Source organism: Ovis canadensis, chromosome 23 (assembly GCF_042477335.2).
Source record: "Ovis canadensis isolate MfBH-ARS-UI-01 breed Bighorn chromosome 23, ARS-UI_OviCan_v2, whole genome shotgun sequence".
NCBI classification, from domain to species: Eukaryota; Metazoa; Chordata; class Mammalia; order Artiodactyla; family Bovidae; genus Ovis; species Ovis canadensis.
In genome coordinates, this window is record NC_091267.1 from 46,256,757 (window position 1) to 46,273,737 (window position 16,981).

The 16,981-nt window shown below is 47.7% G+C and overlaps 1 protein-coding gene across 2 annotated transcripts in view; it reads right to left on the minus strand.

The window, feature by feature from the left end:
- TTC39C (tetratricopeptide repeat domain 39C) overlaps positions 1 to 10,555 on the minus strand; it is a 100,811-nt gene extending 90,256 nt beyond the window's left edge. Inside the window, exon 1 of one of the 2 annotated variants that reach the window (XM_069569007.1) lies at positions 9,801 to 10,555. In XM_069569007.1, coding sequence (XP_069425108.1) covers positions 9,801 to 9,952 — 152 coding nt within the window. In that variant the 5' untranslated portion in view covers positions 9,953 to 10,555. The remainder of the gene's footprint in view (positions 1 to 9,800) is intronic. The other variant, XM_069569009.1, reaches the window with a different exon arrangement.
- Between the last annotated feature and the right edge of the window lie 6,426 nt (positions 10,556 to 16,981).

Here is a 16,981-nt window from a genome sequence, read left to right on the forward strand (position 1 = left end):
GGGATTTAAAGATGGGAGTTTGTTTTGTGAGACCCTCTGTCAGCACACATCCTATGTCCTAATACAGGGAATTATGTTGACATAACCCTGACATAGGCTCATTACAAAAATGCCATGCTTCCTTATTTTCTCCATGTCAACAGCCTGTGGCTTGTCGTGGCGCATTATCTTACTTCAATTAAGGCTTTCTCTGCTTTCTCTTAACGTACACAGAACAGTGTGGTCTGTTACCTCTTTTGCGTCAAATGCACCTAAGCTCTCGTTTTTCTGCTATGGAATGGCTTCAGATTGTCTCTCAAATCCAAATTTATTCATTATACACAGGTGCAAGCACGTAATGACTTTATCTTCTGATGAAGGTGTGCTGAGCATTTATGGTTTGAAATACGTGTAATTTTCTATTATGAATCTCTTATTCTCCTTTATGATACTATTTGGGCATTGTGCTGACTTTTAGACAGTGTACGTGTCACGGGTCATTTTTTTCTTAGGTCATTTCATCTATCGATTTCATTTTAGGATCGTGGAAGGAGAATTACAAAACATCTGTTACAAAAACAGGGTGTTAGATTTGAGAGAGTTGCGAGCCACCTGTCTGGAAAGCTTCTCCTCCCAGCCTCCAAGTTTTTCCAGAGACCAGTTCATCCAGAAATTCAGGACAGGGACTGTGGAGTCAGGAAGCTAGATTGTCACCTTCTCATGCCAAAGAGGCAAGTGACGCCAGCACGTCATGCAGCCCCCACCCGGGGCAGCCTAGAGCACCGGGGGTGGCTGATGGGAGACGTGAAAGGTGGGTCTGCCTGCCAGAGGCAACAAGGAGCAGAAGATAGCTCAGCCCAGGAGCTACCTGCCCAGGTTGGATGCAGTTGAGACCCATGGCCACTTTAGAAGCAGAAGACTTCATCAGAGCCTCCACTTTTCCTTTGATGGCGCCTGTCAAGACCAGGACAGGCTGGCTGGCAGCCCTGCTCCACACTGCCCCTCACCAAGCACTGGGCAGCCTGGATGCACCAAAGGGAAGAGGCTGAAGGGCCAGACAGGAGCCCTGCTACCTACATATGAAACACAGAGCCCCAGTTCAGGGCTGCTCAGAGCCTTTCCACAGGGTCTGGATGTGCCCACTACACATCAGAATGCAGCAGGGGTTGGAGGAAGCAAGGCTCCTAACAGGCAGTGCCCCTGGGCTGAACATGCAGATAAAGGGCAATGACAAGTCTGCAGCAACCTCAGGAAGGGTGGCCTCAGGCACACCTGACGAGACGTCTACCCATCTCAGCCCTCGCATCCAGACAGGCAGCCATGTCAACAGCGACCTCACATCACAGAGCTGGATGAAGGGATGGAGGAGCAACCAAGGGGCCATAGCACCTCCTCCTGGGAACCTGAGTTGTGTCATGAATGACAAGTCAGAACCAGTCAGATGACTCAAAATTCTCCAGCACAGCTAAGGAGGAAGGGACCAAGGAAGGGGCAGGAGGGAGGCAGAGAAGCAGACGGGCCAGATCAGAGCACATCCATCCTAGGACAAGACCTGGGACCTCACCCCGAGGCCAGCTGGGAGCCAAAGGGCATCTGAAACCGGGGTGACACACTCCCTGTGGACAGACCTCTCTGGTGGTTTACTGGGTTGCCTGTGGGTGCCGGAGTGTGCATTGCAGACTTTGGAGTGGGGAGTTCACCCCAAAGTGACAGGAGCCACATGGAAGCCAACTTCTCATACTGTAAGGGTTATTACAAAAACAGGATAGTGTGGTGCAGTGGTTAAAAACACAGGCTCTGCAGCCGGACACCCTAGGGTCAAACCCAGCTCACCCACTTACTGTGAGGCCTTGGGCAGCTCAGCCAGTATCACTGGGCACCACGCACCCCACCCCCCACCCCCCGCCCACCCCAAGAGGGAGGTGACAAGAGCACCCTGCACAGGACTATGGGGAAAATAAAGTGAGGATGAACACACGGGGAGTGTGTGACCTAGCACAGAGACAGTACCACCTAGTATTTACCAATAATTTATGATTCTTATGTATTTATTTTGATGTATCTTCGGAAAAGGCACCTAAACCAGCAATTTCCCAGACATTCCAGCTTTGAGTAAGACTGCTAAAGTGACTGTGCAGCAGATTGACAGGTATTCAGTGAGCAACGCCTGCTTGAAGCAGGCACCTGTTTCTCACCTTTGAGCCCAGCACACAGTAGACCTTCTCAAAGGGCTTTCTCTGTCTTAACAGACTGACCGTTTTCCTGTAAGACAACAGTAACTCCCTGTTGTGTATCGAGTTTTCATGTTCTGAAATTCTTGAGCAAGAAGGAAGAGATGGAGAAAGCAACCTTAGCTAGAGGGAAAAGGGTAGAGTTGGCCAACCAGCAAGCATCTCTACATACGAAGAAGAGTCCAGTCCTGTCTTCAAATCAGACATCAGAAATCACTACACCATCGAGACAGCAATTAACAAACAGCCTTCTAGGACGTATGTTTGTAACTATGCACGGTGACAAATGTTAACTGGACTCACTGTGGCGACTGCTGCACAACACACATATAAATAGTACATCATTGTGTTAACACCTGAAACGAGGGTGCTGCGTGTCAACTATACCTCAAAGAACAGGCATGCAAAGTCTCCTGTCCAGAAACTGGGATGCACTTCCCCAAATCATAAGCCTTAAAGTAAGGACTAGATCCCCAGGTCCACCCCCAAAAGATCCATTCAATCCCAGATTAGACCTATGTTACCAGCCGGACAGCATACTGTGAACTTGTGAGACAGAGGAAGCAATGGAAAAAGTCTAAGAGAGGAGTTCCTCCCTGGGCACCCCAACCTCTTTCACGGGGCAGAACTGGCACTAAGCAAGGTTTTGAAATAACAGCCATCTGCTCTCTGAGCTTCCCTTATCTTCTCTCTTCTCCGAGAGTCCTTCTCAGCCAATTCCCTCTTCATAGTCCCTCTGCTGTCACTGGGTAAGGAGGAGGGCAACCCTGGCAGAGGAGTTGTTACTGTTCAGTCGCTCAGTCGTGTCCAACTCTTTGTGACCCCATGGACTGCAGCACACCAGGCTTCCCTGTCCTTCACTCTCTCCTGGAGCTTCCTCAAACTCATGTCCACTGAGTTGGTAATGCCATCTCTGTCGTCCCCTTTTCCTCCTGCCCTCAATCTTTCACAGAATCATGGTCTTTTCCAATGAGCTGGCTCTCTGCATCAGGTGGCCAAAGTATTGGAGCTTCAGCATCAGTCCTTCCAATGAATATTCACGGCTGATTTCCTTTAGGTCTGACTGGTTTGATCTCCAGAGGAGACTGGGGTGTAAAAAGTGGGATGAAGAAGAGTCTGTGCAGGGACTTCCCTGGTGGTCCAGTGGTAAAGACTCTGTGCTCCCACGCAGGAGGCCCAGGTTCAGTCCCGGCTCAGAGAACTTGATCCCACATGCCAAAACTAAGACCCGGCACAGCCTAATAGATAAACGTTTTTGCTCTTTTTTAAGAGTCTGTGCAAAACGTCTAACCCCTGAAGCACAATGATGTGTTTGGGGGGTCCACAGGGGGTTTCGTATAACTAGAGGAAGAGAAAGCCTCATGCCACCCCCACCCCCACTGTAGAGGTGGTCACTTTTTCCTAATAATTTCCTGTAAACTTGCCCGTTATTCTACAGGCAACTGCATTTTTAAAAAACATCCCAATTAAGCCATGTGAATATTTAATTAGAATCTTTTCAGACAGTGCAATAGTTGGGAGGAGAAAAAAAATCCCCCAGCCTTTGCATATACACACCGCTGAGCTGAGAAGGGTGGAAAAGGGCAGCGACTGAGCCTCCTCCCTCCCACTAGTTGCCCACACCATTTCTGCTTCCTGTTGCTTCTCCTTTTTTGCATCTCTGCACCTACGGACTCTCCGGAGCCTCTGGCAGCCAGGCACAGGCACCTAGCTCTGGGAGCAGCCAGATCATGTGGAGCCCACAGGCAACCTGCAGGCTTCCCCTTGGAGTCCAGAGCATCCAACACACCGCTGGGCACATGAAAGGCTCGGACACATATGGGTTCAGGTCTCTTACAGCAGCCTTTCAAGTTTTTCCAGGAAGAACAGTGGTTTGTACCACTGTTTGTACATCAAACTTTCTGTAAGGATCCAGAAAGTAACTACCTTAAGCTTTGTGGGCTGTAGGCTCTGTATAGCTATTCATTTCTTCATGAAGATACTTTGTTGTTGTTCACATAATACTTTGTTGTTGCTTAGTCACTCAGTCCTGTCCCACTCTCTGCAACTCCGCCAGGCTCCTCTGTCCATGGGATTTCCCAGGCAAGAATACTGGAGTGGGTTGCCATTTCCTCCTTGAGGGGTTCTTTCCCAACCAGGGATCAAACCCATGTCCCCTGCAGCTCCTGGACTGGTAGGCAGATTCTTTACCACTGAACCACCAAAGAAGATACTGGGTTGGCCAAAAAGTTCGTTTGGGAAGTGAGTCTAGCTGTATCCTAATAAGTTTATTTACTGGGCTTCCCTGGTGGCTTGGTGGTAAAGAATCCACCTGCCAACATAGGAGACACAGGTTCAGTCCCTGATCCAGAAAGATCCCACATGCATATGGAGCAACTCAGCCCGTGCCCACAACCACTGAGCCTGTGCTCTAGCACCCGGGAGCTGCAGCTGCTGAGCCCACGTGCCACAATTACTGAAACCTGCGTACCCTAGAGCCTGTGCCCTGAAACAAGAGACGTCACCGCAATGAAAGTCCTGCAGACCTGCAGCTAGAGAGTAGCCCCGACTCACCACAGCCGGGAGAAAGCCCGTGTAGCAACACAGACCCAGCACAGCCAAAAATTAAAAAAAAAAACAACTTTATTTACAAAACCAGTCAACCCCATTTGGCCCATGGAGTCTAGTCTGAAATCTCGAATTATACTGAGCCATCTCTACAGTGAGACTGGCTCTATAATCAACCTGCTCACAAACAAGGCCACATGTAATAGTTTGATTGTATATGCCATAAAATGTGTTAAAACAATTTAGGACCTGTACATTCATTTTAAACATGAGTTTTTGTTTTTAATACATTTTTGCCATTTTTATACTTTAAGACAGAAAAGAAAAATATCACAATTCGTTATACCGACTATGCACTAATTCTCTATCAAGCCCTTATTTATGCATATTTATCATCAGTGATCATTCATTCTATTATATGCTTTTTGTTTGACCTGACAATGACCAAACAGGACTTTTTAATAATATCTACAGCCAGAAAGTGGCAGTCGTGTTGGCAGGGGTAAATAGTGCAGATGTCTTAGGGTCAGAAAGAATGCCGGGAATTAAAGCAAGAGATGGAAATGGTGGCCTCAAGGGGCAGAGGGACAGTAAGTGCCAGGCCTGTGAAATAAGAACCGCAAAGCTCGTCAGCTCAGGAGCTCCAAATGTCCGCTGTCCTCCTTGGAGTTCAGAGTTTCACCTCTCCTAGTCTGCCGATTACAAAAGTAACATCTCAAGCCCCAAAGAGAAAGATGGTGACATCAGGACCCTGAGACTCAAGCAGCCGGGTGTTAATTACAGATGTGCGGGCCACACGGTGGTGGGTGAGGGGCACGGAGAGCATGAGTTAACTGAACACCCTGAAAGGCAACACTGACTCACAGGAAACGTGGACCAAGCAGCAGATCTGAGAAGAAAACAAGTGTGGAAAACCCATCCGACGTGACAACCTAATAACACTGATCAGCTGCCAGGTCTCACCCCCCTTCTCCAGATGCCAACTCACATCTCTCTCCTAGAGTTCCATGTCCACCCACCTCCACTCGTGTTCTCCTCTCCCACCCCTCCCCCAACTCCTTCTCTTTCAACCTGCTCACTTCTATCCCATCATGGCTCTCAGCCTCAGTTCCCCTGTAAGATTTTCCTTCAAGCTGGGTTACACATTGCTTCTCTCTAGTCCTACAGGCCACAACAGCCATGGCTACATCTCCAGATTCTCCCCACCGGCCAAGCTTACCTGCAACTCAACACCTAAAAATCTAGAGCCTGCCTCATGCACATAGCCACAGCCTCTTGTCGTAAGTCTGACGTCCTAAAGGTCTGAGTGTGTATCACACACACATGAACATCAGTTAAAAGTGTGTGTGTGTAGGAAGGGGAGTGAGCACTGCTGGATTACAGCACTGAGCCCTCAGATCAACACAAAGAATGTGATTATGGAGGATCAGGATCACACACTTACAAAGGTATATATTGTTGGGCTTAAATCAGCACCAATCTGTCTCAGCCTCTGCAAAAACATCTCCAAGCACATGATGGGGGCTCAGCATCCACAACTGGGCAGCTTGTTATATTATTACTATAGTTACAATAGAAGTGACAGCTCCATTTTGAAATTCCAGCTATGGAGTCTTACGTCTCAAGAGAAAGCCTCTACTGTGTATGTGCATGATGCCAAGTTGCTTCAGTCACGTCCAACTCTTTGCTATGGACTGTAGCCCACCAGGCTCCTCTGTCCATGGGATTCTCCACGCAAGAAGATTGGAGTGGGCTGCCATGCCCTCCTCCAGGGGATCTTCCCAACCCAGGGATCGAACCCGTGTTTCCTGTGTCTCCGGCACTGGCAGGCAGATTCTCTACCACTGAGCCACCTGGGAAGCCCACATTCCTATCTGTATAATATCTAAATTATACAACCCCAGCTTTCCCTAATTCAGAATGACCTTCACGATAGTGTTTCTATGAAGTAATCATTTCTCATTAGGCAGCTGCTGGTGAAACTATCATCCTAGTAATGTGGCAAGAAAGTGACCTTCTTGCCTTAATTTTCTTACAGTGTTACTGTTACACTAGACACAAATGTTTCTATTGTTAAACCGTAATGATAAAATTCTAGAATGTTTACTGGAAAGGGAAGGGCGGTGACAGAAGAATCCTAAGGAATGAGATAATCAAGTTGTTCTCTCTTCAGCAAATAAACTGAGTTTGAGGTGTTCCTCAAAGAGTATGAAACCACTGCTGGGTTTTCCAGCAGCCCGTTCAACCCTGGAAAGGGAAGAGAAGTGTCCCAATGGATAGTAGGACCTAAGTCTTTGAAATGCATTATGTGAGGCCTTCCCTGGTGGCTCAGTGGTAATAATCCTAGTACAATGCAGGTGACGCGGGTTCGATCCCTGGGTTGGGAAGATCCTCTGGAAAATGAAATGGCACACCCCTCCAGTTTTCTTGCTGAGGCAGTCCCACGGGCAAAGGAGCCCACCAGCTATAGCCCAGGGGTAGCAAAGAGGCAGACGCGACTGCGCATGTGCACAGTCCAGGCCAACTTTAAAGAGAAAGGCTACCTGCGTTCGGGACGTTCTGTCTTCTACTCAAACCACGCCATCAAGTAGAAAGTACAATAATAGTGGAGAAAGCATCAAGTTCAAAAGTTAGTGTTTGATGGCTTACATGGTGCCAGCTACCGTGGATTCTAATACTAACCACCTATTAAAATGCGCGACTCCCACTTTACAGGCAAGTAAGCCAACTGAGAAATCAAAGTCAGCAGCTACGAAAGTAGCGAAACTAGGGCAGCCCTGGCTGCCGGGAAGCTGATAGGATGACGCTACTACTATCCACCCCTAAAAGAGTTTAAGCTGCTGGCAAACAAGGTCACGGGGCAAATTACAAAATATAATCAGTCGGATGGGACAGTAAAGAATGGTTTAATGAAAAGAGCCCTGGATTCAGAACCACAGCACCTATGTCCTGGCCCATGCTAAACACTGAGAAGCTGAGTGCCTCATAACTGAGAACACTGAGGACGAAATACACCTCACTCCTTTGTCGTCACTAGAGGAGCTCAAATATAAGGAACTGTGCTTGGCAGAGAAGAGATACCACAACATCGTGTTCCTTTATCCTTGGTTCCCGTTTCAAAACACAAGCAGACAGCCACAGCTCCTAACTATGCAGTGGAAATCCTGCCTGGACACCTCCTCCCCTCACCCCCAACACTCGCAGAGAAACGCCTTCCTTAGCACTCATAATTCACCCTCTAGTAATGATGCATAGAGGCTTCCCAGGCGGCTCGGCAGTAAAGAATCCACCTGCTAATGCAGGAAACGTAGGAGACAGAGTTTCCGTCCCTGCCCTGGGAGGAAGAGATCCCCTGGAGGAGGAAATGGCAACCCACCCCACTATCCCTGCCTGGGAAACCCCAAGGACAGAGAAGCCTGGCAGGCTACAGTCCATAGGGCCGGGAGGCAAAGCGAGTTATTTCATGCTTTCAGTATCTGGGAACCGTGAGACAGGAATTTAAGTACATTAAAGCAATTGGAAGGGGTGGAGAGATCATTAAAGTAACAGAACATTTCAAAGCAAGAAGCAATACCATATCTTGATCAACAACCAAAGAAAACTAACTTGACTCTATAAGACTTTCTCCATCCCCTCTCATACAACATAAATTAGTATGTCTTTTTGGAAAAGTCAAAGCACAGTAAATAAAATTTTTCATTAAATACATTCTCAGATGGCTCGGAGGGAAAAAAAAAAAACACCTGCATGAGAGATTGAGAGACAAGTAAGTCTTTTAAATCTATCCTCTGGAAATCCCTGATGAAACTCTGGGTTGAAATCAGATTTGTATGCTTTAAAAATAAAATGTTCTGAATAGAGCTAAGAAGTTTCCATTTGCGGGTTTTTTTTTTTTTTCCTTCAAAACTGATTTAAAAGTAAAATGTCTTAGTGAAAAAGTTTTTATTTGTGAAATACTCGCTTTGCCATTACGCTTGTGGACGCTCCCAACGGCGAAAACCACCATTCTTTTATGTCTGAAAACTTCAGGCGCCTGCATCCCACAGGCTGAGCTCTCCTCTCATTTTGCTTACAGGCAGTGGCGCTCAATCACAGCTGCATAGGAGTTCCCTAAAACCTACCAAACACCGGCTCTAAAGACCGGCAGCAATTGGCCCTTAAAACACTGACAGGGGAGCTGCCAATCAACATCCTTGAGTCCTGACACTAAAAGGGCAAATCACAAACTTGCTTCCTAAACCAGAAAGCAGGTTCTTCTGCTCCGCAAAGAAACTGAAGCCTCCTCCCACGCACACGAGAAAGCTACGAGGTTTCAGTTCTTTCGCTTCAATTCTTTAAAAAGACGAATCAAACAATTAACTGAACACACGTGTGCTTCCTCTCACTCCCACGTATGTTTAAAATCCCTCCATTTTCTTCAAACCCCTGAGTTAAGAGAAATCCATCATAAATACATACGCTTGCTTGAAAAGCATTAGCAACTCATTTTGGGGATTGAGTTTGAGATAAAAGGCAGAGGTGAATGAGCAGAGCTCGGCTGGATTTTTTTTTTTAACTCCTACATGGCCAGGCAGTTATGCATATCTGTTTTCAAACAATGAAAGCGTCTGGAATGCACAACGATGCACAGTAACGCGAGGAGCACGAAGCAGGCACGCTGCAGCTGGTGTGGCCCGTGTCACAAAGGCAGCGCGGGCGGCGCGCCTCGCCGGAGTCACGGCCCTGCAAGTCCGGGGCTCGCTGCCGCTCAAATCGCGTCCGGTCCAGATCTCAAAGCCCACGGGCTCCGGACCCGGCGGCGGGGGACGCGACCCGCGAGAGAGAAGCGGACCGACACAGGGCGCTCCTCTGGCAGGACGAGGCCGGGAGAAAGCAGGGGAGACTGCGGGTCCCGCGGAGAGAAAGGACCGCGGAGCCTGGGTGGGGGCGGAAGGGAAACGGGGCCAACGTGCAGAGGCCAAGGGATGCGAATCGGGGAAGCGAGGACCCGCCAGGGAGTAGTGATCGCCCGGAAGGTGCGGGGGAGTGGGGCGCGCCGGTCACCTGTATTGTTTGAAGAGCTGGTCCGACTCCCGAAAGCCGTTGTTGAGCAGCATGTTGATGCCGGCAAGGGCCAGCTCCGCGTCCTGCAGGGGCGCCGCCGCCGCGTCTCCGTCGTCCAGCCGCCGCGGCCGCTGCTGCTCCGAGCCGGCCATGGGCGCGCGAGGCTCTGCTCGGGGCCGAGGCGAGGTGGGGTGGCAGCCGCTGCGGCCCCCGCGCGCGCCCGGAGCCCGGCTCTACCTGCGCGGGGCGCGGGCGCGGAGGGAGGAGCCGGGGCCGGGCTGCAGCGCGCGCGGCGGGGACGTGGGCGCCCAGGCCGCCGCCTCCCGCCGCCGCCGCCGCCGCCGCCGCCGCCGCGGGGATTACTCAGCAGCCGCCCGCCCGCCCGCTCCCCCTCCGAGGCGCCCAGCTCGCGCGGCCACCGAAGCGGTGAATCCGTTTCCGGGTGTCTCTCTCCGGGCGGAGCGGGGGCCGAGCCCCGGCTGCCCTCGCTTCCTGCAGCCCCCGCGAGCCACCCGGGCCCCGGCCCTCACACCGCGCCCCTCGCCCGGCAGCCCGAAGCCAGCGCGTTGAGCCCGCTCGGACACCCTCGAGACTCTGAGGCCCGGCCCTTGACCCCCTCCTCCAAAAGTACCGGACCCAGGAGTCGCGGGGAAGCTGGAGAGGGCGAGCGGGATCGGAGAGCGAACTGGGAACTCCGCCCGGGCCGCGGCGAGAGCGCGCAGCGCTTTTACCCCGGGTGCCCGAAACCCCACGCAGGCGGCGCGCGCGCCACCCAACTTTATCCTCACCCTGGGACCGCCCACTAGCCGCGGAAGCCAATCCGCGAGGAGGTGGGCGGCGGGGGCGGCGCCCCGGGCACCTGCTCGAAGGCTGCCCGGAGCTCAGAGTTGAAGAACTAGAGGGGCGAGGGCCTGGGTCTGGCCACCCACCGGCTCCGGACGGTGGGGCAAGGAAACAAATAGGGGTTCAGCTAGCACACACCTAAATATTTAAGTTATAAATTCAGCTGTTCAGTTGCGTTCTACTCTCACTCTAACAATTACACTTTCATATCAATGCAACAGAAAAATGACTATAAAGCTGCAGTTTCTGTAGGACCGAAAAGTCAGTAAAACGCCGAAGATGACTGAATTTAGCCATTACTTACTAAATTCTGATGATGGGCTGGTGGTGTGTGTTGGGGGTTAATATTAGGGAGACAATACATAAATCAGTTTTTGTGAGTTTCCATAAATTAACTCTTCCCGTTTTTATTTTAGCAAAATCAATTACGTATGGTGTTACAATCAAGATTATGATCTTAATGTATAATTAAACCACCTTTCTTAAATCGTCGTGATTCTTTAAGTGTAGTTTATCAAATTCAGTTTGGAGAAACTTTGACCAAGCTTTAACCACTGTAATTGTTTGTAAAACTTAAAACAATGTTCAGGTTTTGAGATAACCCATGAATTCTAAGTATCATATCCAGCATTATAATGGAATCAACAAGATGACTGATCACAAAAAGTTTTCCAAAATAATATAATTTCATACTGTAACTGGCTATCACTTATTTTATAGTCTGTGCCATCCCATACAGTACAGTATCCCCAACAATCTCAAATTTCAGGGTAATGTGAATTGTTGTCACTTCTCAGCTGCTGTGTGTAACTGTTACAACACCAGGCTAATTCTTGAGTACCTCTAGGGCCACAAATTAGAACAGTGAAAAGCAGCAAGAAACTGAATTATCCCCAGCCTTGGGAAACAATACTTTGTAATGGAGGACATCATTGCCTTTTGTGCTCCGAAAAGGATTCGACAAGTGGACCATTTTTTTTTTAACCCAAGCGCACACACTTTTAAAATAGTGTTACTTTCAAGCATCAGCAGGTTATAGGTTCCACTGATCCAGCACTCAGTGCCAGAACTCCAGTGACAGAGGTGTCTGTGTGTTGATAAATGTGTGTATGTGTGTTTGTATGTGTGTGTGTTCTGATGAGCAGGGTCCTTTAACTCAGATCTCAGGTACAATAGTGGCCACATGGCTTACACAGGCCTCTGTCCCAGAAGGAACTCCCCTGGAACACACTGCCAGCGCCCATGAGAGCTGACAACATGCCCAGTGTTTACGAGCTGCCTGAACTTTGGATCTGTGGAAGCATCCACCCCCAAACCTCTGAAAAAATCTAGTCAACAAGGGAGGAAAGGACTTATCTACTGGTCCAGGGGTTAACAGTCTGCCTGCCAATGCAGAGGATACAAGTTCGATCCCTGGTCAGGGAACTAAGATCCCAGGTGCAGCGGGACAACTAAGCCTTTGTGCCGCAGCTAGGAACTGATGCAGCCAAATAAATAAATATTTAAAAACAACAACAACAAGGGAGCGAAACCAGGAGAGCAACACCAATCTTAGCAGATTGCCTGTACTCCCTCAACTGGAGAAGGCAGCTACACACAGGTCTCTGGTCCCTATTACTTCCAGAATGGTGGGTGGGGGGTGGGGAGTGAAGGTGCTGATGGCACCCTGGGAGAAGTTAACAAGTTGTTCCAGGGGCCCTGCAGCTGAGGGTGGGAGGTGGGGTGAACAAAATCAAAGCAATGTTTGTGGGGCTAGTTCCATCTCAAGCACCAAGCACAATGTGTTATGCAGACTTTGTGAAACTGAACTGCTGAAAGGGACCAAGATCCAGTACAACTTCCCAGAACCCCATAATAGGCAAGGGAGGGGGCGTTATGGATAGAGGAAAACTCTCCCATGTAATATACACCAGATGTGTGCTGAGTGGGATTTAACCAGATACCAAAAACAATTAGATTAGCAGCAGCAGCATGAACAGACATTTTCAAATATTTGCTCTGTGATGAGGGACACAAAGAGCATTCAAAGTGGGCTCCATGATCCTGAAGGCAGACAACGCATGGACCTGTAGTTACACTTGTTGCAGCTGTTTGGCACTGCCACCTGCTCAGGGTTCACCTAGCAGGTGGGGAATTAAGGCTGGTTGTGCTTCTTCACTGGCTAATAATGCCAGCTAATGACAGATATTTAAGCGGTTGTGGTGTATATTACTTGCAAAAGGAAAAAAAAAATCTAGATTACTAACACATTAGGGCATGAGGCAATTGAAACTGAAATTCTCAGCACCTCCTGCAGAACCAATAAAATTTACCCAAGTGTTTCCTTTGGAAGGAGAGAGAGGAGTTGATGGAAGAGGGAGAAAGAACCCATTTCCTTTCCATAGACCTCTTGTGGGTATTGTCAGTATTTTGTGGTTCCTCATGAGATTTCATTATGAAAATGAAACTCCAAGTTCAAACGATCAGTGAGAAGTTTTAGATATCTGTGTTATCCTTTACCCAGTAGATTTTGTTTTTAATAAGATGTCTTGTTTGCAAGTAACAGAAAAACCTAGCCCACATGCCTCTTGACATCCGATAAGAAGGCACTGCTTCAACTCTTAACAACAAAAATCCTCGAATTCAGCCACATTAGCTTTTATTGGCCTGTGTTCAGGTCCTTATTCTTAATCAATCAGTGTGAGGGGGGAAAGCGGTGGGGGGGTGGGGGTGGGCGGCGGGTGGCTTATCATGATTGGATTAAGTCCATCAGAGTCTTTTCCCAGATCTGGAAGGTGGAACCAATTCAACCCAAACTCCTTGGTTGGGAAATTCCATATCTATTAGGAAAAGGGAGGTAGAAACCTGATGTGAGAAAGACAACCAACAAACTCTCCCTAACCTTGTATTCTTAAACATGTTTTGGATTTTGGAATCATATTTTAAATGCCTTTAGACACTACACTACTTTAAGAAAATCTTGCTTGTGCTTCAGCATATTAAAATACCTAGTGGGAAGCTGCTATATAACACAGGAGCCCAGCCTGGCACTCTGCGATGATTTAGAGGGATGGGATGAGGGGAGGGGAGGGAGGCTCAAGAGGGAGAGGATATATATATATATAATTATGACTGAGCTGAGTGATACAGCAAAAACCAACACAACATTGTAAAGCAACTTGCCTCCAATTACTATATAGTCAATATCTTATAATACCTATGATTGAAAATAATATATGTATAACCAAATCACCTTGCTGTGCACCGGAAACATTGTAAGTCAACAAAATATATATATTAAGAAAAAATTTTCCTCCAATTAAAAAAAATTCTTTAGTAATACTAATAACCTTAATGTATCTCTGTAACTAATGCCTTAATATATCTCTGTAAATCTGCACCACCAGCTGAAATAAATGCAGGTCTCTAGAATGTCTGGGACTCTAAAAAGGAGAAGAAGAAAAAAGTAGAGAAATTAATATCACACTATATTTTCATATTATGCTAGCTTTGCTATCCAACTCAGTCCTTGAACTCTCCTGAAGATTTAGTAGGCTAGCTCTGTGAGGGTAGATTTAGTTAACTGCTTTTTAATTAGAAGGCAAGTCAGGTCAAGCAAAGGTTGGTATGTCAGACTCTGTGGACGGGGCCTTTCTTTTCTGGTCACAGGTGGGTCACTAGCTGGCCTCTAAGGAGGGGAGCACCCATGGGGGTCCACCTGGCTGTTTCTCCAGCAGGAGGAAAAATGTGTCCGACAGGACAGTCATCCTGCCCTGGAAACCAGAGCAGTGACCACAGAGCACCATCCCCTTCTGATCGGAAACCTCATCTGTCTTTCCCCAAACTAAACACCCAAAGGACCCCAGTGTGTTTAAACAGGTGTTTACTAGAATTTAGATCATTGTCTCCCCCAGGGTGGCTCCAGCAGTGAGGCCTCCTGCCCAAGCCCCTGATTGGGATGCGTCTTTCGGTGGAAATTTGGGTCCTCTCCTGGCCTTCAGAGACTCTCCTTCTCCATCTCCCCACCTTCCTGTTGCTCCCTCCTCCCTGCTCTGGTTCTTTTTGCCTCTCTGCCTTCATCCCTTCCCTTTAACCTCTCTCCTTCCCTTGCACTGGTTCTTGCTGTTCCCTGATCTACCTACCATCCCTCCTCCTCCTCAGAGAAATCATCAAGCCTCCTCCCCTGGTCCCCTCTCTTGACCTGTGCATTTTGCAGCCTCTGGGGAATGCCCAAGGCTTCTCTTCTCTGTTCCCTGACTGTTGCTCTGGAGAGGGACAGTGTATCTCTGGTTTCAAGGTCTGGGTCTGCTGACTTCTGGGGTGCAGTCGGGGGCACGTGGTGGGGGAGGCAGAGGAGTTCTGGTCCCCATGGATGAGGGAGGGGACAGGTGCCAAAAGTTACTCAGTGCCCTGGTGGGTTTTCTCCTGGAGTACCTAAAACTAAGCACAACTTCCACTGTGATTAATTTACATCTGGAATCCCCATTTTTACTAAGGAAATTATTTGCCTTCTCTTCAGGTAATGTTATCCATGCCTTGCTAACAATCCTGGCCTTATTATACTAAGATATTAAGCTGCTCCTACACTAACTTCCAACACAGGGCTTCCCTGGTGGCAGGGAATATGACAATGCAGGAGATGTGTGTTTGATCCCTGGGTCAGGAAGATCCTCTGGAGAAGGAAATGGCTACGCACTTCAGTATTCTTGCTTGGGAGAATCCCATGGACAGAGGAGCCTGGAGGGCTGCAGCCCGTGTGGTCGGAAAGAGTCGGACTCGACTGAGGGACTAAAGAACAACGCTGACAACACATGGCACCATCGGTACCCTCGAACCTCTAGGCTTCTCCCCTGACTGTAGACGGAGGGAGGGGACACCATTCTGTGAATCTGTGTCAGTGGAAGCAGCAGCGATTCTTGGTAGACTTGTTCCTAATCATGAAATGTAGTCAGATTCCCTCAGACAGTCTAGAGTAGGGGGTAGGTGCTCAGCCCCTGTTTGTCAAGTGTATGGTGAGTTGGAAGTTGCAGGGAGATGGAGACTGGGCCAGGCATTTAAATCATAGACTAGGGTTTGGGCTTTGCAAGGCCTTACCTTTGTGACTTGGGGCAATTTTACTTCACCTCTTTAGCCTCAATTCCCTCATTAATGATATGAAGACAATCAGTACCTTCAAGGCCAGTAGCTGAAAGGGTAGGCACACGAGTAAGCTACAGCAGCAAGATACTGTCTGAATCTACACAATTAGTTTTCTAATATTAATGAAGACATGTGGCTCTTTCTTGTCTTATATTGTCAACAGAGTTATCTTTTTTCCCAACAGCATTATCTTGAAATATCCAGCTACAAGAAAATCTGTGCAATTAAGTAACCAAATGTATCATACGGAAATGATTAATTTAAACCATTTCTAATATAAACAGTATAAGTTTGCTATTTTAATGCAGCCTAAGGAAGAAGTGCCGATTTTATTCAAGGAGTATAAAAAATATTAAGTAAAAATATCTAGGTTTTAGAGTTCTTCATTTGGATGTGAATTGTCTCTGCTTTAATAACTCATTAATATATGTTTTTGACACTGCCTGAAGGACTGGACAGAGAAATCAATAATATTTAGTATGAATGTTTTTTAAAAATGCATCTTCTATGTCCTATGCGTGTAACATATTTGTCAGTCAGTTATGGTTGCTTTATCTTTGCAAGAGACACACTGCTAACATAAAATCATGCCTTATTCATTTAATCACTTGTGTTCTGTTCTGGGGTTAAGTTAGCAATCTGGGTGTCCCTATCCAAAACTCAGCACCACTGAATTCCCCATAGTACCTTAAGGAACTAGTTGAAAAAGTTTTCTAGAAATGTGGGTAATCCCACACTGGTGTTGCTTGTGCAAATGAATGGACACCACTGAGCAGAGTGCCCTGATATTCTTGTGTTTCACAGGGCACTCACTGAGTGTTCTCACTGTCAGAACAGCGGTAAGTGCTGCCAGTATCTAGACAAATATTATGAGGCTTCTCAACACTGCGGATGAAACATGTAGTCAAATACATATCTATAGACCTCAGTACAAAGCTTGTCAGAATCTTTTTAATTCCTGGATTTACTCCTGAAATGGTTATAACAGACATTTAACTTTTGAACTGATATTCACTGATTTTCTATTAATTTGCTGATTCTTTACCCTTTCACAGTTAGCATATGAACCACACCAGAACACTTCTATCATTAACTTATAACCAGTCCTTGATTTTTGAGCCCCCAAATAGTATCACCCAGTTTCAGTTCCCCCATTAGTTATCAAAGGGGGTTAATCACTATTTTTTGTTACTTTCACATCTATCTTCAAAAGAAAATCC